The 26843-nt window shown below is 38.2% G+C and overlaps 3 protein-coding genes and 1 long non-coding RNA gene across 7 annotated transcripts in view; 1 reads left to right on the top strand and 3 right to left on the bottom strand.

The window, feature by feature from the left end:
- Nucleotides 1–26843, top strand: part of LOC117609781 (uncharacterized) — a 123171-nt gene that overhangs the window by 5247 nt on the left and 91081 nt on the right. Inside the window, exon 1 of one of the 3 annotated variants that reach the window (XM_076689730.1) lies at nucleotides 23995–25880. The exons of the other annotated variants lie outside the window; for them this stretch is intronic. The gene's annotated coding sequence lies outside the window, so the exon portion shown is untranslated. Of the gene's footprint in view, nucleotides 1–23994; nucleotides 25881–26843 lie in introns of those variants that run through there. 3 annotated transcript variants of the gene reach the window in all.
- LOC117609776 (uncharacterized) lies at nucleotides 594–1865 on the bottom strand. The gene is given in 2 exon segments (XM_076689733.1): nucleotides 594–1289; nucleotides 1291–1865. Coding segments are annotated over 2 exon segments (909 nt in total). The 5' UTR covers nucleotides 1720–1865; the 3' UTR covers nucleotides 594–809.
- Nucleotides 6059–6554, bottom strand: LOC117609779 (uncharacterized). The gene is made up of 2 exons (XM_034336447.1): nucleotides 6405–6554; nucleotides 6059–6318 (listed from the first exon to the last, which is right to left on the bottom strand). Exons 1-2 carry the CDS (start codon nucleotides 6466–6468, stop codon nucleotides 6059–6061), a joined length of 324 nt encoding a protein of 107 aa, XP_034192338.1. The 5' UTR covers nucleotides 6469–6554.
- On the bottom strand, nucleotides 21198–23804 carry LOC117609780 (uncharacterized). 2 transcript variants are annotated; one of them, XR_013062620.1, is made up of 3 exons: nucleotides 23670–23804; nucleotides 23494–23595; nucleotides 21198–21338 (listed from the first exon to the last, which is right to left on the bottom strand). It is a non-coding gene; the product is annotated as an uncharacterized LOC117609780 (long non-coding RNA). The 2 variants fall into 2 exon arrangements; XR_013062621.1 differs by lacking the exon at nucleotides 21198–21338 and adding an exon at nucleotides 22708–22782.

The following is a 26843-nucleotide window of genomic DNA, read 5'->3' as shown; positions in this document are numbered from 1 at the left end:
TTATGTAGTAGGGCACATAATTGACATTTAAAATATTCTGTAGATAAATTATTTTTCATTAAACAATTATAGTGGTACTGTTCCGAATAACTGGAATATCGAAAGGGTGGGATATGAGGTGGAATTGGTGTCACCGGTAATAAATAAACTGTACACAAGATTTATGATAGAAAAACAAAAGAAAAATGAATTTATTAAAATTGAAAATTAAGGGGGGAAATACCTTTAGACGGATGAAAACGAGCTTATCTTTATGCGTTTTTTTGAAAAGGAAAGGATTGTTTTACATTTTTGAAACTTTGGTTATTATTTATTATATTCTTTCTTTATTATATCGTTTTTTTTGTTTTTCAAAATATTAAAAAATGGCGGAGTTATGTCCCTGTTTTTCGAGAAGGTTGTGGTGGGTCTTATCGAATGGTGTAAGCTCTAGCTTTGGCTACATTGATCTGAAACAAACCAGCAAGACATATTTCGATAATTAACATTTACAGGTTGTAGATGAACCTACAGAAAGTGAAAAATATTGAAAATTGGAAAAATGACACGCTTTTAAACAGAAACTTCGAATTTTACATGAAATTTTCGCTAGATCTTGCAATAAAAAGGTACTTTTATTTGCAATTTATTTCATATCTCTAGGTTCATATATAAGACAATATTGTTATAGATATGTGTACAAAATTTCAGCAAGATCGAGTGAGTAGTTTTTGAGTTATTGATTCCACCGATTTCGAAAATGTAGTTTTGAGATAAACACGTTCAAAGTTTCCATAAGTGATAACTCAATAATTTCAATGACTTACCAGCTAGTCTGCGATTCCTGCGCCATACAATATTCCTTCTGTTTCCTCATAGAGCTGATTTTTCTCCATACGTTGCTCTCTTCTTGTTTTTCGAGCCTCTTTTGTAGTTAATGAGGTGCGTCGCTCCTGTCGAATTATTCTTTGTTCGTCGATTTTGTCGGCGTATGTTTTTGCTTGTTTTCCAATCACAATATTCAAAGCACTCATAGTTCTTAAAACTGAAGCATATCCTTCGTTAAATAAGCCAGCTGCCAAATATGCTGCAATTTCAATAATTTTTATTCCTGAGTGCAGGTGCTTTGGAGCGAAGCGCCAAACAGTTGAGTTGAAACTCTCGTTATTGTTCTGAGTGTGTCCGCCCAAGCACCTCTCAAGTAGATTCTCTTCAGATAAATCTGCGTAAATTGGTAGGATGTGCTTCTGCACGTCTGGATGCAGTGGTGCAGGATGTTCTATAAGGTCCAAATTTGCTCCTGTAGCTATGTAGAGCTTTCTGCCACTTGCACCAGCTGTCATTTCCTACCGGGCAGTATTCGTGCCTTGGATTTTCTTTGGTGGAGCATAAGTGATAATACGAGGCCATTATAGCTTTCTTCATATTTTCCACGCTATCAATATTTCTTCGTATGGCTAAGCCATAGTATGCGGTGAGCTTCCTGATAAGCGCATCAGTCAGCTTGCCTTTTCCACCGAGGTTTTTTGTTTTTTTAATATTTCGAAGCCTGCTGCCCATTCTTTTCTCGACGTGGCCAATGCATTCGTTCTTAGTAACTTGGAAGTTATCTCCATACGGATTTACATCCATAATTGCCTTGAAAGTTTTCGAGTCTCCATCTCCTATATAATTGCCATATTTTACTCCAAACTTTTCGTCTGATCTCGAAAACATTTCTATTATGGCATCAACTTCCATTTAACCCGCGGAGCCTTCGTGATTTTTTCTACACTCTTCCTGGTGTTCCTCGTACCACTCGACATATTCTTGAGTATCCGTTTTATTTTTCCAGAACGTACACCCTTGACAGTAACTACTTTTGACAATTAAATCAATAACTTTGCCAGAATAATAACCTATGAGCGTCGTTACTCCATATAACGATTTGAAGCCGCGTTTCTTCCAAGTGCCGTCACCAGATACTTTGAAATTTAAAATTGGTCTCCCGTGTTTCTCATTTTCTTGCTTTTCTTTGTCCACGGCTTTCTTAGAACAAAACTCAAACATTGATTGGGTAGCTGAGTAAATATGTTCAATAATTTTATTATATGCACTTTCACTCAAGCCGTCGCATATGTCCATAAGGTTACAAAATAAATTTAGCCCTTCCCTACCAATGCCTAAAAGGCGCATAATGAATACTATTCTACGGTTTACTTCATAGCCAGTATGAATAAGCGGTCCTGAATTGATATCTTTACGCCCACAGCGGCACAGAACAACAAGCTTGAAACCAAGACCCCGATTTCCACTCTCCTCAAATTTTACACTTTGTTTACACTCACGGCAGATAAGAAGAGTTGACAGTGTAGTAAAAACAGTGTAAAATTCAATAAACCTATATGCGTGCAAGGGATTCCAATGAATATCATCACTGCTGCTGCTGGAGAGTTTTTTTGCACTTGCACTTACACCTGCACTTGTACTCGGTTCTGTACTTTCACCTTCTTGTTCTGTAAACTGATTCCCGTGGAAACGTCTTTTACGCGGATTCGATCTTCGAGACGTTACTTCCCTATTTCCTTTCGGATAAGAACTCATTTTGAACTTCAAAAACCGTGTTTCACACAGGCCAAATTTCGGAACTACACTGACTGTTTACTTTTAAGTTTCTGGAGAAAATGCTTCTGTTTCTCCACTCTACCAGGGTTATATACCCTGTCCTAGAAAAGGACAGGAAGCAAGCCATTTTTAACAAAAAGGCGCGAAGAAACTCCGGTAAAAGTTGGAGTCACTGGCTAGAACAATACTATATACCTTAGTCTACGAGGGAAAACCCTAACATATACAAGTGGTTGCCAGATGCGCGACCTGACACTGACCAGACTCGCATATGACCCTGCAATAAAACTTTCTAAAAATACAAAATTTCAAACCTAGCAACGGCATGAAAGCGACGAATCCGCTATATAACAGATACAAGTACAATAGACTCCTGTATAACACAATTAATATTTCACGAGTTGTATAAATTCGAGCTATAGGAAATCGGGCTGCATGATAATTTTTCCTGTATAACGCAAACAATGTAAAGTACCATGTTTACAATGACTGAAAGGAGGGAATTATGAACGGCGGCTCCTCCGTTTAGAGCGCGTGAATATATACCCGCGGTGGGCTACCGCCTATGAGTCCCGTTTATGGGGTATAGCATCAGAACGGCTCCGAATTTCGCTTTAAAACGTTGGCACCATACTCTTAAGATGTTATACTAACATCCTATAGAAAAAAAAAATATTGCGATTTTTCAACGTTCTAAAGGTATTTCCCCCCTTTAAAGGCTCTACTCTACGGGTACAGGCTGTAAAAGACCCCAGTCGAAAGTGGGGAAAAAGCCTGGTCCCAACAAAAGAAAATTAGATCAAGTTAAATGCCTGAAATTGAAGGAAAACAACAAATAATGAAATGTAGAAACTTATGAAAACTAGAGATACATATAAACGAAGTTGAATGATCATTCAATGCTTAAAATAACGCACGCAGAGAGATCTCTCTTACCCTAAATCTTAATGGAATGGCGCCTCGCCGCTGTCACCGCAGATCGCCCTGGTCCTTGCAATAAACTTCCTGATCACAGGAAGGGTCCCGCAATCGGGGACAGAGTGACCGTAAACACGCGTCACTCTCTACACGGCTAGCCAGGTGGGCAGATCCAGCCGATCGCCGCACTGTGCCGTACCAATCACTGCACTCAGTTGGCCGTCTGAACTCTCCCACAAGATCGCCGGGCCGTGTAGAACACAAAACAACAGCACGTAGTGCTTCAGAACACAGGACGCACGCACGATCGCACTCGCCACACGTTTAAAGTCAGATTAAAATTAAAACTGTGGCACAAATCGCAATTCAAGAAACAAGCCAAGACGTTCAACCTGCACAGGGTACCAATCACGGTCTCAATGCCTGGGCCCAGCTCCGGGCCATACACCGCCACCACCGACCCGCCGCTTGCGCTTGCGCCTTGCTGCGTGACAGCGACCCCACATGCACCCCCGCGCAGCGCCAAATTTAAATCTAACCGCTCGAGCTCAACATGCAAAAAAGCCACACATGCTCGACATGCTAGATAGGCAACATGCTGGAGATGCAAAAACACTGCGAAACGCGAACAGGTACACTGTAACACATTTTTGGCACTGGATTCCAAAAGGGTATAGCCGGATAAGATGGTCAAAAGTGCCCCCAAACCAAATTCGACTTGCTATGAACCATTCGATAGGTGATTAAAAAAAACCAGTCTGTGCCAAGTTTCAACCCTGTATGTTATCTGGGAGGGTAGTTACGGGTAAAAATGTAATTGCGAGGTTTTTGGCCAATTTCTCCTATTTAATGACATTCGAAAATTCTGAAAAAAATCAGAGACATTTCCATTTGTGAGGCACATATTACAGAATTTTTTTAGATTTGTAGATTGAAGACTGAAGCCGTGAAAAATCAAAAACTTCAAAAAATGCTGAAAAATGGCGATTTTGTATTGAAGGACCTGAGGTCCTACGATCATATTTATTTTATAAGTGTATATTATTGATACTATCATCCTCAATTTTTTTCAGATTTTTTGGAGAGGTGCGCCATAGTTAAAAAAATTAAAAACCGATTTTTTCGCTGTTTTTTGCGTGTTAGAGTTACTTATTCGACGAATTTTCGTCTGTTATTTATCACATACATGGTATATACACTGTTCAATGTTTTTACATGCAGTGGAATAGAATAGGAATTAAACTAAATAAACATAATTGATAAAAGTACGTTACGTCCGTTATATTTCAAAAGATTAAAGGTATTTTCAACGGTATCGGTGGTCCAGTGGTAAAGCGTCTGACTGATAAACCGCTGGAAACTTCTTTTCGTAGGTTCGAGTCCACTCAAACTCAATTTTTTTTTTTTTTTTTTGGAAATACATTATTTCAAACTTATCCAGTTTTTTCAAACTACATATTCAGAATTGTTAAAGATAATGAAAAATATTAAATAGTACTGTAACTGACAAAATACATGACAAGAGAAACGGTAGAATAGAAAGTACTTCAAAATATTAAAAAAATATTATTGAAACATTTGTAAACAAGTATATTAATGATTATCATATAGGTAGAAGTTTGAAAAAATGTATTTCCAAAAAAAAAAAGATTGAGTCTGAGTGGACTCGAACCTACGAAAAGAAGTTTCCAGCGGTTTAGCAGTCAGACGCTTTACCGCTGGACCACCGACACCGTTGAAAATACATTTAATCTTTTGAAATATACCGGACGTAACGTACTTTTATTAATTAGGTTTATTTAGTTTAATTCCTATTCTATTCCACTGCATGTAAAAACATTGAACAGTGTATATATCATGTATTTGATAAATAACAGACGAAAATTCGTCGAATAAGTAACTCTAACACGCAAAAAACAGCAAAAATATCGGTTTTTAATTTTTTTAACTGTGGCGCACCTCTGCCAAAAATCTGAAAAAAATTGAGGATGATAGTATCAATAATATACACTTATAAAAAAAATATGATTGTAGGACCTCATCTCCTTCAATACAAAATCGCCATTTTTCAGGATTTTTTGACGTTTTTGATTTTTCACGGCTTCAGTTTTCAATTTAAAAATCTGAAAAAATTCTGTAATATGTGCCTCACAAACAGAAATGTCTCTGATTTTTTTCAGAATTTTCGAATGTCATTAAATAGGAGAAATTGGCCAAAAACCTCGCAATTACATTTTTACCCGTAACTACCCTCCCAGATGAGATACAGGGTTGAAACTTGGCACAGACTAGTTTTTCTTGATCACCTATCGAATGGTTCATAGCAAGTCGAATTTGGTTTGGGGGCACTTTTGACCATCTTATCCGGCTATACCCTTTGCGACCGAAAGTTTGTTAATACATTTATAAGACATGCCTTTATTGCAAATTGTGGGAATAACTTAAGTTTATCCCCCACAAAAAAATGGCGATTTTTACGAATGAAATCAACAAAACTAGATTCAAAATGAATTTTATTCAAAAAACTTATCCGCGGAAACATATACAATATTACCTTTTACGCAAAGTTTTCATCCGTTTCATCAATTTCAGTGGACTGCTCCTCATCGCTCATTTCCACTTTAGACTTTAGTGGGGAATAGAGTTCACCCGCCATTCGATAAAATGTTTCACATGGGTCCATCTTTTGATAGCGGCACATTTTCATGAACATATACTTTGCTAGATGTGGTGGAAACATGGCCTTTTTTCGAGTTCCTGACCCCATCGTACCCTTCGCGTGTCTCCAAGAACTTTCAATAGCATTTGTGTGAGTTCCTAAATCATCAAAAATCTTAAAGTTCATAAAAACACAAAAATAAATAAAAATACGATATTTTCACAAGTAAGAGGGTTGACAGTACCTGTTTCTGGATCCTTGAAGTTGATGGAATGATTAACTTTGAGGTGAATGTAACCCTCGTCCATCAAACAATCATAAGATTTCCAGAAATCAGATATTATGATCGTTCCTTTTTCAATCCATTCATTTATTATCGGTATCAATGTATGGCTTTTCCTGTCCTCCACTAAAACCATAAAAACTTTGCCAGATTCCGCTCTATGCCCTCAAACACCCACTGACCTTCGACAGGATGACCTCGGTAATACTTTCGTTTACCGAATTTCGACTCGTCTATTTCAACTAAAAAAAGTGGTCATAAAAACACGATATTTTCACGAGTAATATGTACTTACCAGTTTTACCGGATCCTCCAATCTTCTCTTTCTTGAGAATCATTGCATCATATACCAATTCTCGACAAAATGATGCCCAATCTGTTACCGTTGGCACTTATCTCACATTGCTTTCCTATGACAAACAATGGGACGTTATCTACCCATAGATTACCAAACCTAAGAATTTGCCATAGTTTCAAATGTGATTTGGCGAAGAATATTTTGGTCCGAATACTAATTAAATTACGACAATGTTTCGCCTTTTGTTTGCGTACACTACCTTTTCCAACCATTTCCACATATAGCCATCGATGCTGTCAAAAAATAATCTAGCCTAACTAACCTACTCTAACTAAAAATAACATAACATAATATAATATAATATAATATAATATAATTAGATAATTATACAGATGATTGACGACCTCGCCGATTTTGATGACCTTGAAATATGTTGTCAAGGTCACTATTCTGAACAACTTTTCCCTATACATGTTACCGCCCCTCGGCCTTCATTTTCCCGATATTCGCAAAAATAATTTTACTACCATCATTCACGACTTGAACAGTAACATTAAATTCGTTTTGCTCACTGGGGGGCTGTGCCCCCCAGACGCCCCCTGACAGCTACCCTAACTAATACCAATTTATTTTTAAATAATTATTTTCGTACTCTAAGGCGGGGGCCTCCCGCCCCAAGAAATATAAGCAATTATGTGGATGATTGACAACTTCACCGATTTCGATTACCTTGACAATATATTTCAAGGTCATCAAAATCGGCGAGGTCGTCAATCATCTGCATAATTACTCATAATATAATATAATATAATTACTAGTTCTGTCTTCCAGTTGCGATGAGTTTTAATTCACTGCCACACTTTGGACACTTATATTCGGTATTAAACCCCAACATTGAAGGCGTTTGAAGAGTCCATTTGATTCGCATAATTTATAAATTGTAATTAAATTTAATTTTTCTGGCATTTCCTGTGATGTAGACGCCATTGTTCCGCACAATCAAATGTGTTTTATGTTATTTTATGTTAGTTTCTGACCGGAGCGTGGCCCTATATACTCGCGAAAATATAGATGATACCGATAATACACTTGCTGTTGTTACTATTACGGTTCCAACAATAATATACGTAATATTATACTGCGCGTTTATGTATAATGTTCGAAAGTTTGAAATCGCAGTCTGAAGCGCACCAATGAGACACATACGCAACACTCATTGGCTAGAGCGTAGACTGTCTCTCTTAATGGTCCGCGCTGTTAACATTGCACTATGCTGTGGGTACTGGGTACGGCTTCGGAACTTCAGTTATCGTCGAGCCGTCGCGCAGCGAGGTCGTAGGAGTGAGCGCTCTGGCTTAAGACGATTCTAGTTGCTTTTCATACTTTGTTCGCTTTGCTATTAGTTTTAGTTAATTTATAGTTTTTTCTATTCTTTATTTTTAGTGTTCGTCGCGTCAATTGGTGTTATTGTGTTTTATTTTTCTAATTCGTTTTTGTTTTAAGAGGGCAGCCTGTCCGTGGTGCGAACGCGTCGCAACCCACGGCGGGTTGATCTTTATAGTCGACCGGCGGGTACGCCGAAAGTCGGGCATAAGTTATCCATGGAAAATGTTCTGAGGCATTCTTCATCCATGACCGATCATGGCTGCGAGTCCGACACGCAATCGAACAACTCGCTCAACATTGATTCTATTTCCACGCATAACCCGTCAACTGCGGTGAGTGGCAAGCGTACGTTCGAGTCTGCCAAACAGCTTCCAATAGTTACACCACTTCCCGAAAACTTCCTGAAACCCCTCAAAAACTTATCTCCTGCACGTTCTGAGCATTCTAACCCTTCCGTTGATTCCTCAGACTCGTGCGCTTCAATTACCGCGGCTCGTGAATTTAAAAGTCGTGATAACGTTAAAGAAAGTAGCGCTCCTACCTTCCGCTCCTCTAAATTCCTATCACCTAAAACGGTCAGGTTACGCAAATCACCGCGTAATACATCTAAATATCTTAACGATAAAAAAAATTCTGATACTTTGGCCAACAACATGGAAATTGAAAATACAGTTACCGTTACGACACACAATCGTTTCGCCGTGCTCGCTGCCTTCAATAACAAAGACATGCCCTCCTCGCCTGGCAAGGCCGGCCATCCAAACAAAAACAATCCGACACGCGTCGCGACGCAAACAGCGACACGAGACGGTTTGCAACAACCTCTCCGCGCCCTTCCTCGCATAATATCCGATGAGAGTCAATTTAAGAAGCGGGTTATTATTAAACCCCCACCTCTGTACATATCTAACTTTTCATATAATATCGCCAAATTCAATCGCGAACTGACCGCTATGTACGGTAATTCCTTTAAAATCAAATACCTTGGAGGACGTATTCGGTTGCAGTTCGAATCGGTCGAAAATTTTAAAAATTTTCAGACAGTATTGAAGGAGGGCAAAGTCCCCTTTTTTACATTTACATTGAATTCCGACAAAGCACTAAGTCTAGTCCTTCGTGGCTTGCCAGACACTCCATGCGAGGAAATTATTGACGAATTAAAGGCCCAAGGCCTTAATCCAAACGGTTGCGCACCGATACGCCGCACGGACGAACAATCGACACGTCGATATGTCTCGTACCGCATTAATTTTCCTCCTGGCACAACTATTAACACCGTTAATAAAGTCGGATTCTTGTTTAATGCACGAATCTATTGGGAAAAATTCATGTCTAATAAAAATTATACACAGTGCTTTCGCTGTCAGGCCTTCGGTCACTCCGCTACGAACTGCAACCTACCTCCTAGGTGCGTCAAATGCGCGGGTTCACACCATTCCTCCGAATGCTCCAAATCCTTTAACGAAAACCCCAAGTGTTCCAATTGCGGTGAAGGGCACACTGCAAATTACTCCAAGTGTCCTGCACTCGATAAGTATCTAAATTCCAAAGTTGGTGCAGCAAAAGCGCCCCGCGGACTTGCGTTTCTTGACAAACAGGTGCTCATCCCCTCTCCTGCTACCTTACAAAACGGTGGGTCGCGCGTCGCGATAGACGAGCGCCCCTCGCACACTAATACACGGCAAACTCCAACGTACGCTGACGTCACTGGCCGCAGGGGTCCACGATCTGCGGAACCATTAGAATCCAACAACCGAGGCCCGGAACACGGCATTAACACAATGGGCGAGCTGATCGAGTCTTTAAAAACCTTGAACACCATGGTCGATCTGAATGAGATGCTTCAGATTACAAGAATACTTATTGATAAACTTCGTAACTGTCGGACAAAAGCGGAGAAATTTCAGACCTTTTGGTCTGTCATTAATTCCCTTGATTAGTCGTCTTCCCGCGTATTATACTATGGAATATCCGATCAATTCTATTGCGTCGCAATGAATTAATCTTACTTATTTCTGAGCTTCAAGCTCAAATCGTCATGATCACAGAAACTTGGCTCAAGCCCACCGACTCGTTCACCATACCGGGCTTCACTGTGATAAGACAAGACAATCTTGCTACAAATCGTTCTGGAGGCACGATTCTCCTCATTCACAAATCTCTTGACTCTGTAACTGTTGACAATCCCTTAGCCACGAAATTCCAAGCGTGCTTTGCAAAAATTTCACATCCTAAAATAACAGTTGGCGTTATTTATGTCCGTAACTCCAATTTATTAACTAACACAGACCTTGACATCCTTGAACGCCTGGGTTCTCCTTTCATCATCGGTGGCGACTGGAACGCCAAACACCCATCGTGGAATAATTTTACCACTAATCATGCCGGCAAAATTGTCTATGAATACGTCCAGCGCTCTCCTTGTAGACTGCTGCATCCACCAACGTTTACCAGATTCTCACCTCAACACAAACCATCCACGCTCGACTTTTTCATATGTAATCATTCACACGACTTTGACTGCACTGTTTCCGAACGTTTTTCCTCCGATCACTACCCAGTGATTCTCAAGTGCCTCAATTCCACTCGACCTCCTGGTCTTGAACCGGTGACCGACTGGGATCGCTATTTTATGGAGTCAGCTGAATTTAAACTGACAACCAAGTTTGACACTACACAAGACATTGACTCAACCATCGAAGAGCTCAACTCCTTCCTTCATGGCTGTCGTAACCGTGCCACCACATACTGCGATACTTCTATCGGTCGCAATGCCTTCCTCCATAACGATAATACGCTAAAAACAATGATCAACGCCCGTCGGAGATTTCGTAAATATAATCAAATATACAGACTCGATAACATCAAAAACTACATAAGAGATCTCTCTACCTCGATTAAAAAACGTATATCTCACCTTAGACGCACTGACTGGACAAACACGTTAAAATCTTTTAAAAGAACTGATCCTACATTCTGGGCCACGTTTAAGGCAGCCAACTCCCACAAAACCTCCAGGGTAATCCCTCCACTTGAGGACTCCGACAATGTTTTGGCCTGTACTGACAGAGACAAGGCGGAGATCCTTGCCCGCAATTTCAGCACTGTGCACACAACGGCAACGGCACTTTCCTCGCCACTTGAAAGCGAGGTCAATAAAATTATTGACACCTTACACCTTCTTCCAAACCACAGTGCAACCAGTTTATGGCTAACACCAGTCAATATCAAAACTGATGTAAGAATGCTCAAAAACCGCAAGGCCCCGGGCCCAGACGGCATCACAGCCCCCATGCTCAAAAAGGCCTCTGGTAGGATCATCCTACAACTTTATTACATATACAGGGCATCTGCCTCCAAGTCTTATTTCCCTAATGCTTGGAAAATAGCCAGAATGGCCCCTATTCCAAAACCGAATAAACCTCGAGAGAAACCGACTAGCTACAGACCGATCAGCCTATTATCCATACCAGGCAAAATTTTCGAAAAATGCATCTATCGCGCCTTTTTTTCCAGTCAATTCAACGTCAACAATATTTTAATACCGCAACAATTCGGGTTTAGACAGGGTCATTCTACCATACACCAAATCACCCGAGTATCACAGCAAATTACTCACGAGCTGAATGTGAAACGCTGTGCCGTTATGATTCTTCTCGACCTTGCCAAGGCCTTTGACACCGTTTGGCACCACGGCTTAATATTTAAATTGTATCGGCACAATCTTGACCCTGGACTCTTAAAACTTATCTACTCCTATCTTACCAGCAGGTCTTTTTATGTACAACTCAATGGTGCACGTTCATCTTACCACAACATCTCCGCTGGTGTCCCGCAGGGATCGATCCTAGGTCCTATTCTATTCCTAATTTATATCAACGATATCCCCATATCAAAGATATGCGAAATTGCATTATTCGCCGACGACACAGCCATTTACACCACCTCCTTTCGTTTCCTGCCTGCTGTCACAAGAATACAGGCATATTTAATCCAAATCCTAAAATTCTTTAAGGACTGGAAGCTGACCATCAATGTTGACAAGACTGAAGCCATTTATTTCTCACGCAAAAAGCACCATAACAACCATAAAAGCTTATGTTCCGTTGTCGTTGAGGGCACCCCGACACCGTGGTCCAAAAACGTCCGATACCTAGGTACCTTGCTTGACGAGCACCTTAGGTGGAACGAGGAGGCGTTAAACCGCATTGTAAAGGCAAGCAAGGTACTCCATTTCTTATATCCTCACCTCTCTAAAGACTCTGCTCTATCTGTCAAAATTAAATTAAGCATTTACAAAATGTGCATCAGACCAGTGCTCGCATATGGTGCTGTCATATGGTGGTCTCTAATACCGACAACTACCAAAAAGAAATTCCAAGTTTTCCAGAACAAGACCCTTAAAATCATCTTCAATAAACCTCGACGTTTTTCAACAAAATCACTCCATACCATGGCCTCAATCCCGACCGTACATGAATTTATCACCAATATCTCACAAAACTATAGCGTCAAGGAACACCCTAACCCGCTTGTGGAGGGAACCTCTAATTACGTTCCACACAAAATCCCATACAGGAGGATCAAAGTCCCTTTCCCGATGATGTGGCTATCGTAAGCATCACCTCATTATTTCTTTTATTTCCTTCTTCACGAATATTTTCCTTATTGTACAGGTTAAAAGTAGCGGTTGTTTTTGAAAATTTTTCCGCATAAATTCTTGTCTTTCTAAACACTACATTCCTCCGGTAACACCACCCAATCCATCCTACTCACTGCCGGTAAGCAGGCCCTCGTCTGCAGGCACGGTACTAAAAGCGGGACCGCGGCGGAATACGTTCCCCGTGCGAACGCCAACTTCACGCCAATTATAAAAAAAAAAAAAAAAAAAAATGGGTACGGCTTCGGAACTTGTTCCAAAACTTTGCCTAAAAACTAATGTTGTACATGTTTCCGCGGATTGCTTTTTTGATTAAAATTCATTTTGAACCTAGTTTTACTGATTTCATTCATAAAAATCGCCATTTTTTGTGGGGGATAAACTTAACTTGTACCAAATTTTTTTTTTTTTTTGGAGGATAATTTTCTTTTTCCTTCATATCAGCCTTAATAATATGATGTTCGTTTTGATTAACTGACATTCTGATTGATTCTATCTTCTTAATACCAGTATTTAAATATTCTTCTTGTAAGTGGTCTTCATTGTTAATGATATTTATTAAATTTTTCACGCGTCGGCGAGCCGGCGTCGTTGCAGCTCCTTCGCGTCCAATCCAGCGATTTGGAAATCTTCGTTGCAACTCATTTCTAGCCATCAGCGAAAAATGTGCCGGGCACCCATCGTGTTGATACCACATTTTGTTCCTTGTTTCTAATGGTAATTCTTCCAATAACGAACCTAATGTTTCTTGAAGAATTGTGATGTACTTCGTATCATTAAGATGTCCTTCGATGAAATAGGGGCCGATAATTCTATCCTCAATAATCCCACACCATACATTCACCGACCACGGTCTTTGGTGTGCGACTTGCTGCAGCCAACGTGGATTTTCAGTTGACCAAAAATGCATGTTATGCAAATTAATATTACCGAAATTAATATATCGCCTCATTTCGATTATTTTTCTGAATCTGGAGTTAAGCCCATCGGCAGAATTCAACGCGATTCTTGAAATCCATACCACTTAATTCCTGGTGAAGACTGATATGCTAAGGATGATATTTATGGCGATGCAGAACACGAAGAACACTTTCCTGGCTTACGCCAGCTTCCCTTGCGATTTGACGTGAACTAACACAAGGATCTCGAACCACAGTGGCAAGAATACCAATTTCCGTTTCTTCGTTAGTTACTTGCTTTTGTCGGCTCTTTTTCTGATGGGTAAAGTATCCAGTTGTTCTCAATTTATCGTACAAATATTTAAATGTACGGTGTGCAGGGTGAAAACGTTGAGGATATCTTTCAGCGTATAAATCTTTAGCTCTAACTGAATTTCGCTGACATTCTCCGTAAATGAGAAGCATATCGGTTTGTTCTTCGAAAAAATACATCGTTTACAATCGCTTGATTCGACGATACTAATTTTATTATTGTTGTCTTGTGATATTGTCCGATATCGCAAGTGTCTTGTTTATCATTGTGTAACGACCCAGTGATAGGTACGTCACTGCACCGACGTATAGGGAGAGCGGTTCCCCAAGAAGGCGACTCGTATGAATGAGAATTGGGATTATAGGTTCGTGTGGTGTGCGGTTAAGGAGTGAAATCCAACATTAATGTATCAAACTAAAATTATCTTTTATTTAAGTAAGTAAATTAACTATAATTGCTCTAGGTAAGTATAATATTAAGTATAACAATAGGTACGCCCTAGATAATGAAATACAATAAGAAATTATAATAGGTACGCCCTAGATAATGAAATACAGTGCAAAATATATGATTAACGCGACTTGATCTTCGAATACAGCCAATACTCTGTACAATTTGCCAAGTTACACTAAGTACTGGAAAACTATATTCTAGTAGCTTGTACGATACCTTCGGACACGAGCGGACTATACCTACAGGTCGCAATCGGTTTCTGGTCTAGCCAGAGCTATGCTAATACAGGCCTGCTCAAGGAGCTCCGCTCCTCGCTAGCTCTTTACACTTGAACGTGTGGCTTAGTATTAGCACGTGTTCAACACGTTGCGTACCATGAGTAGGGTGTCCACAGATCCGAACTCTCGTACGTCGCTACTGAAAGAGAAGGATAGAGCTAATCTCGCGCTCTATAGTTGCCTAGGCAATTCAGCGCAAGCTTTTCCTCTACTTCCAGAGTATTGTCTGCATCTGACCGAAGCCAGGGAAGATCTGACTCTGCGTGGAACGCCTCTATTTATAGTCAGATTCTGCTGACTTAGCGTTTTTTTTTATTATAGGGTTCCTCTGAATTTCTGGAATTCCCCATCACGTGACGGCCGAGCACCCCTGCTCCTTAGTCTACGCGGTCACCCTACTCTAGAATCTCACCCCACCGCGAGATCATCGGGGTTGCGCTGGCGCGTATGCATTCGTTTGTCGATCATTTATCGATAATCTATTTACCGACCGACTTACCGACTAATTGCTTATCGACTTATCGCTTATCGACTTATTCAATCAGACTATATTATCGATTAAATGAAATTTATTTATTATAAGAAGTATAATACAAATTAAACTAATTACTTTTTTATAAATTCAATTAAACGTAAAAATTAACTTAACTATTTTGTACAATATTTAAACCAAAAATAAATCATAACAACAACAACGAAATGAAAAAGGTGCTGGGTCTTCTTAACGGGTCGTTACAATTGCCAGGTTTGGTAAATATGCTGAAAGATATCCTCAACGTTCTCATCTTATACGCCATACACTTAAATACATTTGCACGATAAATTGAGATCTGAAGATGTACGAGAGAGAAATTGTTACAGCATGTGATTCGATAAGTGCCGAAGTGATAAGAAATACTACTCAATCCGTGATAACAAGATTGCAGCATTGCATTGATACCAATGGCAATCACCTTTGTAAACGTAAGTTTACACCTTTTGTAAATGTAAGTTTATTTCGCCTTTTTTGTTATAAATGACCTTTGTTGACCTTTGAAGACCTTAATGTTGCACCTCGTTGGATTCGTCTCAATAGCCGCTATCAGAAAATAAGTACCAAAACATAGCATTCCATTTAAAAAAACAAAGGTGACCTTCATATCTCTGAAGCAACTCCACCTAGCAACAAACATTAACGTCATACCACGGCCCCTGTTGTCCGATGCAACTTTTGTTTGAAAAACTTTTCTACTACTATCATACTTTTGGAGTTATTCTAGGTGGCAATAGTTAGTGCCTCACCCTGTATATATTGCGGATTATTTTGAAACGATTTATTTTTCCTACGTGTAACCAAATCGGTCACTGAGTGACGAATGAATGTATTATTTTTTTTTTGTCGGAGGGGAAATACATTTACGTACGCGGTGTGGGACTCAATGGTGCTTACAGCACCCCAATATCCACTAAAACCCCTCCCTCACCGGGCCGGTTGTGGTGGCCGTGGTGTCAGTAGCGGCAGCGGGTGGTGTCATGTTATGGTGGCCAGGATGGGTTCGATGTACCCCCCGTCAACCTCTAAGCAGGCCTCCGCGCGCCGTCGTACATTTTGTTGCACTTTCCGCAACGTGTCGCGTGATATTGTCGCAAATGCGTGCGATGACCTCATCCCTCGTGGTCATGTTGCCGGTATATTGCAGTCTGTAACGACCCAGTGATAGGTACGTCACTGCACCGACGTATAGGGAGAGCGGTTCCCCAAGAAGGCGACTCGTATGAATGAGAATAGGGATTATAGGTTCGTGTGGTGTGCGGTTAAGGAGTGAAATCCAACATTAATGTATCAAACTAAAATTATCTTTTATTCAAGTAAGTAAATTAACTATAATTGCTCTAAGTATAATATTAAGTATAACAATAGGTACGGCTATAATATGAAATACAATAAGAAATTATAATGGGTACGCCTTAGATAATGAAATACAGTGGAAAATATATGATTAGTGGTTAGTAAGTAATAACGCGACTTGATCTTCGAATACAGCCAATACTCTGTACAATTTGCCAAGTTACACTAAGTACTGGAAAACTATATTCTAGTAGCTTGTATGATACCTTCGGACACGAGCGGACTATACCTACAGGTCGCAATCGGTTTCTGGTCTAGCCAGAGCTATGCTAATACAGGCCTGCTCAAGGAGCTCCGCTCCTCGCTAGCTCTTTACACTTGAACGTGTGGCTTAGTATTAGCACGTGTTCAACACGTTGCGTGCCATGAGTAGGGTGTCCACAGATCCGAACTCTCGTACGTCGCTACTGAAAGAGAAGGATAGAGCTAATCTCGCGCTCTATAGTTGCCTAAGCAATTCAGCGCAAGCTTTTCCTCTACTTCCAGAGTATTGTCTGCATCTGACCGAAGCCAGGGAAGATCTGACTCTGCGTGGAACGCCTCTATTTATAGTCAGATTCTGCTGACTTAGCGTTTTTTTTATTATAGGGTTCCTCTGAATTTCTGGAATTCCCCATCACGTGACGGCCGAGCACCCCTGCTCCTTAGTCTACGCGATCACCCTACTCTAGAATCTCACCCCACCGGGAGATCATCGGGGTTGCGCTGGCGCGTATGCATTCGTTTGTCGATCATTTATCGATAATCTACTTACCGACCGACTTACCGACTAATCGCTTATCGACTTATTCAATCAGACTATATTATCGATTAATGAAAATTATTTATTATAAGAAATATAATATCATACAAATTAAACCAAATACTTTTTTTATAAACTTAACTAAATATAAAAAAAATTAAATGAACCATTTTGTACAAAATTTGAACTAAAAAATAAATTATAATAATAAAAAAGTGAAACGAAAAAGTGCTGGGTCTTCTTAGCGGGACGTTACAAACGTATAAACATGAACGCGAAAAATAGGATTTACTGTATGTCCTGCCGGTTGCTTCTGCGGCTGTTGCTGTGGTACTGGGGGCGGCTGCAAAAATAAATATTCTGTTATTATGTGTAAACAAAGAATAGCAGAAATAACGTATAAACAGGAACGCAAAAAAAGGACTTACTGTATATACTGCCGGTTGTTTCTGCGCTGCGAAAACGAAAGAATTACGAATGACCCATGGCAAGAGAATGAAATTTAAGCCGGTGCGAGGAACAGATAAATATTATGGTCCAAACTCGCAAAGACTAGATCTTCCGAGTCATATGCTGCTTCAACTTCGCAAGGAACATTTTAAAAAGCTTGCTGATAATGCAAAAAATCGTACAATAATAGAAACGAATACAAGAGAGCAAAACGATTCAGATTTATGGAGAGCTTTAAAAGAGGAAATGCTAACTGCTTCGAATTTTGGAGCAGTATGTCGCATGAGACAAACAACGTCCTGCGCAGCAATGGTGAAAAACATTTTATTTCCTCCACCTGTCGATACCGCTGCTATGAAATACGGCCGCGATAAAGAACACATTGCAAGAAAAGACGTGTAGCGAACGCAATGAAAACAAGAATTCCAACTTGTGGATTGTTCATTGATCGCGACATTCCATACTTGGGTGCCTCTCCTGATGGACTTATCGACGATGACGGTTTACTGGAACTGAAATGCCCACAATCTGCTGAGAATTTGACAGCGACAGACGCAATAGAAACAATACGTCACTTACGAAACATCTTCGATAAGAGAGATATACAAGAAATGAATAGGAAGCACCAGTATTTCTACCAAGTACAAGGTCAGTTGCATATAACGCAGCGGAAGTACTGTATTTTCGCTATCTGGACACCTAAAAGCATACATATGATCCACGTAAATAGAGACAACGCGTTTTGGACAAATCACATGGAACCTTTCCTAACGCATTTCTACGAAGAGTGCATGCTTCCGGAAATATTGGACAGCCGCCACAATAGACACATGCCTATTAGAAATCCAGAATACATACTACGGGCAAAAGAAGACGCATCAATTCAAAAATCTAGTAGAAAAATGGCAAAAAAACGTACATATGAAAACATGATGCAGAACAGTGTTGAAGCATCAAATATGACCGTTGAAGCAGTAACGAGCGAGTGTATCATTGTCAGTCATTCAGACCAAGAAGAAAACTTCATAGATGATGATGTAGGATACTATATATTGGAGACTGCTGTTTCTTCCGTAATTGACGTACAGAAAAATGTACTACCTGTGCAAAGTAAATTAAACGATGAATCGTTAGATCGATTTTTGCGTGTCAGCGTAAAAGCAAGTTTTACCCGTATACGTGTGAGACAATACTAACGCAATCAAAATAAAACCTTTTCATTTTGAAAATGTTACTAACGTATTTGTGAGATTTTTCAGATTAGAAAAAGATCAAACATGACATAATTTGAATTATAATTATTTATTTACTTATTTATATCTAAATAAGTAAAAATAATGCAAATTATATGGTGTTTGGTCTTATTTTAATCAGTAGAACCTTACAATTACATTGCTGAAAGTTTCATTTAGGAAAAATGAAAAATAAAAAAGTTATTGTTGAATTAATATTGTCTCACTCAAATGTTTTTTCTCGGGACCTTGAATTCTCGGACCTTTTTCTCTTTCGCTATTTGTCCGTGTCGTTCTTCCAACGTCACATTTTCGTTACCTATTCATCGAATATTTTGGCGTAACGCAAAATCAGGAGAGTCCAGCATAATATCACATTCTATGCTGAAAAAACAGGTATGGTGAATCAGCTCGAGCCGATAAAGAGGTCTGATTGTGAGAATGAAACAATACATAATGTGTGGCAAACCATAAAACTTTTTTATTTATATGTATAATCATGTTTTTTTATCAATGAAATTATAGAGATATGCCAGAGAAATGAATTATAAAACTTGCACATTTCGCAATATTCGCATATTCTATATGCAAAAAGATATAGAAGGCGATATAAATGTGCTGTTTGTGTTCCTATTTATGTATTTATTATTTACTGACAAGATTTTGATTCCTGCCGGACATACAAAAGGACAGCGCGAACGAAAGAGAGGTAGCAAGAACGAAATAATACACATAACGTACGCGACCATAAAACTTATAGGAATGAAAACTATAGGACATTAATAATTTGAAGAAGGCGAATGGGAGGGAGTGAGGATGCAACAGTTTTACAATAATTCTAAACGCGTCTATAAATAGAAAACAAAGAATCGGCGGCCGATGCTTGCCGATGACAGCTGATCGCGCGGACGGCGCACAGTGGGACAAAACGGCTTTCGGCGATCAAAAGTCCTATTTACATACATCGATAGAGAATAAATTGTAGTTTAACGTAGTGTAATCCGTTTTTTCATATTTGCTTTCGTTTTGCCGTGGTTCGCACTCAAAGTCAGTAGAAATTTGTCAAAACGAAACGCTGATGATATTATCCGTAACTTCAATGTACGATTCTCTTGAATTTTACTCGGAAAGATAAAATTCAAATGAATTACAAAGTTTACTAGATTAGTATAGATTCTGTTCAGCGCATAAAATAAGTTAAAATGTTAACAACTTTTTAAATAATAGGATATGATTGAAACGAAGTACATTTAACTAAAATCTCAACTTTGCGTTTGATTTTAAAAAAATGTGTGCACTTGTGCGGGGTTTGATTATTACTGTAGTAAAGAGTGAACCTTCCTCTATCAAGATCAGGAAAAAACGGCTGCCCCAACCTGCCACTGCTCAAAAAAATGGCGATTGAAATAAATTACACCCATCTTGGCCGCAGCGCACGATGATGGAAAAGCAGTACCAGATACGATTATTATCCAGTTAACTGCATTCGACGTGTATATTCGTTACCCAAAACTTTATTTCGGCCTTGCAATATGCCATAATAAATTTTCATAATTGTCGAAACTATTTTCACGAATGATTTGGTATAGATTATAATAAATATAAATAAATATATTATAATAACACATGTCTTGTCATTTTCTAATTATTAAATCCGTTTTTATTATAGTTATTAACAGTTTTGAGTCAAATTTTTGTTAAATGACATAAAATATGTCTAACAAGTGAAAGATATTGAACGCGTTATACTTTATAAGTGAATATTTTGACACCTTGTAGTTCAATATGATTCATATTGATACAACTTATGTACCATAATGTAGGCAAAAGCTTCCCAAAATTTCATTAAAATAATTCCAATAGAACCAAAGTTACAAAATTTTGATCGCCGAAAGCCGTTTTGTCCCACTGTGCGGCGCGGCGTTACCAGTGCGAGTGAGAAAGCAAGATGACGATACCGATGGCTTTGCGAGACGGACTGTGTTTTGTCGCACGGAACATCGGGTTTGTCATCTTGCTTTTTCACTCGCACTCGTACGAATTTCTCGTCCCGAATATTCTAGCCCGCGGGTCCGTCGCGATTATTCGCCAGAGATTCGCAACAAAGGGAATAAGAAATAAAGACATATGTACTAATTTATCATATATTCTTTTTATTTATTATTTTTCAATAGTAATTTACAATTACGTTTCGTCCTCCTCTGCCGCCGCGCCCTCCTCTTCCTCCGCGGCGGCCACCCCATTTTCTTCTACGGTGGCCACCGCCATGTACAATTTTTTTTAGTAATTTTTTTATCTGAAATATAATAATGAATTTGGTAAAACTTCGTCTTGGGGGACCAAAAATTAAGGGGTCCTTTCTTTTTTTGTTTTTGTTTTTAACCTGAAATTTTAGAAAATACAAGTTAAATGTCCAGGAAACCAATAGTTTAAGAAATACAAGTGTTTAAAAATGTACGTATTTAGTGACATTTCAGAGGTTAGAGTGACGCCATATTGTTTCTACCCATCATCTGATTGGTTCGTTTAAGTGACTAAGTTCAAGTTACCTTATTCGAAAACGTACTGCTCCTTGATTGCTGCGATCAAGGAATCCATAAGATGAATTGTGTGAATTTTGCAGAATTTTCTCCACAAATACTCACACAGGCGATCGGCAAAGTCTTCGTCGTGGAAGCGGCCTCTTCCGCGCATCCAATCCTTTGCCGGTCGCCAGTTCGCTTCAATTTGTTGCGTATGAGTTCCATCAGGCGCTGTAATTAAAAGATACACAAAACATTTATTTAATATCACACCAATGTGACCGGCCGCCTCGCGGCGGTCGGAAATTTTAATATAGCCTAACCAAACTGAAATAATTACCAACAAATTCGACGCTATGATTCACCATCTTATGGATGAATCCTTCAGCAGCGAGACCCATGTAACTCCTAAATGAGTCCGTATGGATCTCACTGCCTGCAGCAACGTTTTCTTTAATTAGGGGGATCAAGGTTGCCGCTTCCCGGTCTTGAACGACAACCATTCTACAATCGTTGGTCGATGTGTCGACCATGCCAAGTACCCAGTGGCCGTCGATGATACGGCCACGGTTATACTTTCTTTTCCCAAATTTGGCCTCATCGATCTGAAATAATATTTAAAGTGTAGTAGTAGAAAACAGGAATAATAACAAAATTAATTAAAAATAGTATAAAAATTACCTGTACAACGATTGCAGAACCTCCTTCATCGATCCCGCCTAATTTCGGCTTGCCCGCTTGCATTTTGCAAACGTGGTCCACTATTATCTCCCGACAATAGCGGAACCACGCTGCAATCGTGTCCGTTGACAATACTTCCTGATCTTCCCCTACGTCGGATACCTCCGTTGCGGTAACCTCGTAGGAGAAGTCAAAAGTAAAGCAATACATAAGCCTTAAAAAAAAAAAAATATATATATATATATATATAAGAAACGATTATAAATTTAATTGAAATTAATAATCAAATGATTTCAAATGAAAATTTACTTTATTGCCTTATGTAACGGCAGACGGACATCCTGAAAGAAGGAATCGACTGTAGCCGCGTACTGTTTGCAGTTACCGCGGCCAGCAGGGCATCGGAAACGGCCAAGACCGTGTTCCCCGCCTGCGTAAAGCTTCATGGGCCGGCGATGGGTACTACAATTTCTTGTAGTACGTAGAAGTCCCTTCTCCCTGGCCCATGAAACAGCCGATTCCTTCGAAGCGGGCAAGCTGCATAAATCATATTAAATAAAATTCATAAAAACACAGATACTACATACAAAATATACAGAAAATTAAAATGTATAAATTATATTAAAGAAAGTAACACATAAAATTCAAATACCTGCATAAATTATATTTTATCGTACTCATTATATACAAATATACAAAAAAACACAAAAAATATAAAAAACACACAAAAAATAAATAAAAGATAGAAAAAACACACAAAAAATAAATAAATGATACAAAAAACACACCAACAATAAAAGACAGTTCCGACAATGATGCTACGAAGAATATAACAGTTCCATAAAAAAATTGATAGAGTTAACAAATGATACCTGAAATAAATGAACAGATTTCAAATTTACGCGCGAACCTTTGTGCGAACCAATCAGAAGATGGCGTCATTGTAACCTGTCAAACGTCACTAAATACGTACATCTTTAAACACTTGTATTTCTTAAACTATTGGTTTCCTGGACATTTAACTTGCATTTTCGAATGTTTCAGGTCAAAAACTATAAGATTTGATACTTTTCATCCAGAAATTTTTGGTCCCCCAAGACGAAGTTCAGCCATGAATTTTACTATAATTGTGACATTATTAAAAATCAATAAATAATCGTGTAAATTAATTTGCGTGAAATGATTTCTTTTCAGGAAAATTTAATTCTGTCACATTTATTACATAGAAAAATTAATTTTTTTACTTACTTTTGACGACGACGACGGCTTCTCTTTCTCTTCTTGTTTCTCCTCTTCTTTCTTTTCTTCTTTGCTTTCTTTCTTCCCCTCATCTGTTTTGACCACTTCCATCTGTAAAGAAAGTAATTTATATATAAATAACGTAATATTAATGATATAATATTTTACTGGCTGATTATACGCACCTCTTGGTCTGACATCTTGTAATTTGATTGTCTTTTGTCGTTGATGCTGAAACCACTCGAATGGTGGTGGGGATCAGGACCGTGTTCACTGTTTTATAAAATAGACCTTTTCTGCCAAATCGGGGTCCCTCCGCGTTCAATGATTGTTTAAACATACTTAAACATTTATAATGTATTAAAGATAGGTATAGTTGTATTTAGGATAGTCTACAGAATCTTTTAGTGTAAATAGAATTTCAATATCTTTTCCTTGACTTTCTATACATATATTAACGTTATCCGTCGATGTTGATGGAATGTCATCTATAAAAGATTATGTACGATAATAATTGATGTGTTAAATAATAAATACAATCGAAGACTGGAGTAATTAGAAACATGTACCATCTATATCATCGATTGTTGTACTTTATACTTGTACATATTGAGTACAAAGGTTTCCGTTAGCTGTGTACTCGAGCAATCTGTCCTCTGAAAAAAATTGATAAAAAATTGGAATCTGTCCAAATTAAATGGAAATAGTTAACAGAATTCATCTCAGTTTTGGGATAGAGATAATTACTTGTACTAAATGTTTAATTCGTGCCAGTTTCATTAATTAATTTCGTCGCAGTCTAAAAACAAATTAAAAAAATTTTACTTGAAGCATAAGTCGAACGTAGCATTGTTGAAGTATGAAAGCGTACCTCTTGACAATACATTATTAATATAGTGCTGTTGTTCATAATCGTGGTAAAACTTACGTAAAACTTACTCCTGAGTATCTCTCGAAAAATCTCGTTTTTTATTAAAAAGTTATTAACATATAAAAATTATATAATAAGCCGATAATGAATAGAGGATTACTATTATATTATATATTATAATATAAGAAACAGATGATCAGTACACGAAATGAAAATTGAATCAGTATTTAAATGATCTAATGGATATAGTGAACGCATTATTTAAAAAAAAGCCTCAATGCGTTTGTCAAAATCGTAAATTTTTTAAAATAATAATTCTGCGATGTAATTCGTGAAATGATATTCACGAGTGCCATAGCGAGGAAAAAGGCAAAACAAAAACTTTTTTACTGTTACGTTCAATACCACCGAAAACCATTGTCCTTGAATTACACGGCCCCTATTATATTTTCTCTTGCCTACTTTAGCCTCATCTATTTCAACAATTTTCCGGTCCGCCAATTGACTCTTGCTTACTTACTAGCCATTGTTGAAGTAACTAAAATTAATTTAGCGAACAAGTGTACAATATTACTTAAGAGCAAATATAACTAAATAACGTGAAACGATAACTGTATGCCATATCTTACTTCTCGACAAAATTGTGTCTAATCGACTACATCTTAATTATTTAATTCTAGTTCGTTCATCAAACATCTAAGTCGTGGGGGTTACAGCAATAAAAAGTAGGCAATAAAACGACATATCTTCGTCAGATTCATGTGTGTTCCTTCAAACCACATTTCATGGAATGCACTAATTTTGAAATTGCACGTTACTCTTCGTCGCTTTCGGCTTTTTATAACTTTATAATATGTCTTCATGCAATGAAATAAATAATTTTTAGAAGTATTAGTTAGTGCTAAATCATTCTGACACCTCGGACATATTAATTTGCTACGAACAACTTTTTTTCCACACAAAAAATTCCATAAGGAATCATAATTGGACGTTATATTGATAAATTCGTGTACAGTATTGCCTCGAAATAAGCAAGTGGTCTCTGCTTCGAAATAAGCAACTCGTTATCCCCTCTTCTTTGTTTGAAATCGCCCGCAAAGTGAGAGGTACGAGAAATGAGTGAGAGGTCCATGAAAGCGCGAAGCCGATGTTTAGGGTAATAAAGGGTATAGCCGGATAAGATGGTCAAAAGTGTCCCCAAACCAAATTCGACTTGCTATGAACCATTCGATAGGTGATCAAAATAAACCAGTCTGTGCCAAGTTTCAACCCTGTGTCTCATCTGGGAGGGTAGTTACGGGTAAAAATGTAATTGCGAGGTTTTTGGCCAATTTCTCCCATTTAATGACATTCGAAAGTTCTGAAAAAAATCAGTGACATTTCTATTTGTGAGGCACATATTACAGAATTTTTTCAGATTTGTAGATTGAAAACTGAAGCCGTGAAAAATCAAAAACGTCAAAAAATGCTGAAAAATGGCGATTTTATATTGAAGGAGATGAAGTCCTACGATCATATTTTTTTCGTAAGTGTATATTATTGATACTATCATCCTCAATTTTTTTCAGATTTTTTGAAGAGGTGCGCCATAGTTAAAAAAATTAAAAACCGATTTTTTCGCTGTTTTTTGCGTGTTAGAGTTACTTATTCGACGAATTTTCGTCTGTTATTTATCAAATGCATGGTATATACACTGTTCAATGTTTTTACATGCAGTGGAATAGAATAGGAATTAAACTAAATAAACCTAATTGATAAAAGTACGTTACGTCCGTTATATTTCAAAAGATTAAAGGTATTTTCAACGGTGTCGGTGGTCCAGCGGTAAAGCGTCTGACTGTTAAACCGCTGGAAGCTTCTTTTCGTAGGTTCGAGTCCACTCGGAATCAATCATTTTTTTTTTGGGAATACATTTTTTCAAACTTATCCAGTTTTTTCAAACTACTTATCCAGAATTGTTAAAGATAATGAAAAATATTAAACAATACTGTAACTGAGAAAATATATGACAAGAGAAACGGTAGAATAGAAAGTACTTCAAATTGGTATTTATGTATATTACAGATATAAATATTAAAAAAATATTATTGAAACATTTGTAAACAAGTATATTAACGATTATCATGTAGGTTAAAGGTTGAAAAAATGTATTTCCAAAAAAAAAAAGATTGAGTCTGAGTGGACTCGAACCTACAAAAAGAAGTTTCCAGCGGGTTAGCAGTCAGACGCTTTACCGCTTTTTTCTTTTTTTGTAACAGAACGTTTATTGTGCCAATAAATAGTATGTACAGGGGGTACAATAAACCAAAACGAACAAAGGGTATATATAGATGAAAGTATGTACAATGAGATTATAGGCTCCAGCATGAAGCACGCGCAATCTATACAGTAGTTCTAATACGGTGTATTTGGTCAGGTACGATGATTATGATAAAAATGAGTCTCGAAGCTAGGCGATGATTATGCTATATGTACAGAACGGCACGAG

This window comes from Osmia lignaria, chromosome 8 (assembly GCF_051020975.1).
Source record: "Osmia lignaria lignaria isolate PbOS001 chromosome 8, iyOsmLign1, whole genome shotgun sequence".
Lineage (NCBI taxonomy): Eukaryota > Metazoa > Arthropoda > Insecta > Hymenoptera > Megachilidae > Osmia > Osmia lignaria.
Note: the sequence above shows the minus strand (reverse complement) of the source record. Positions and strands in the feature narration are given on the sequence as shown.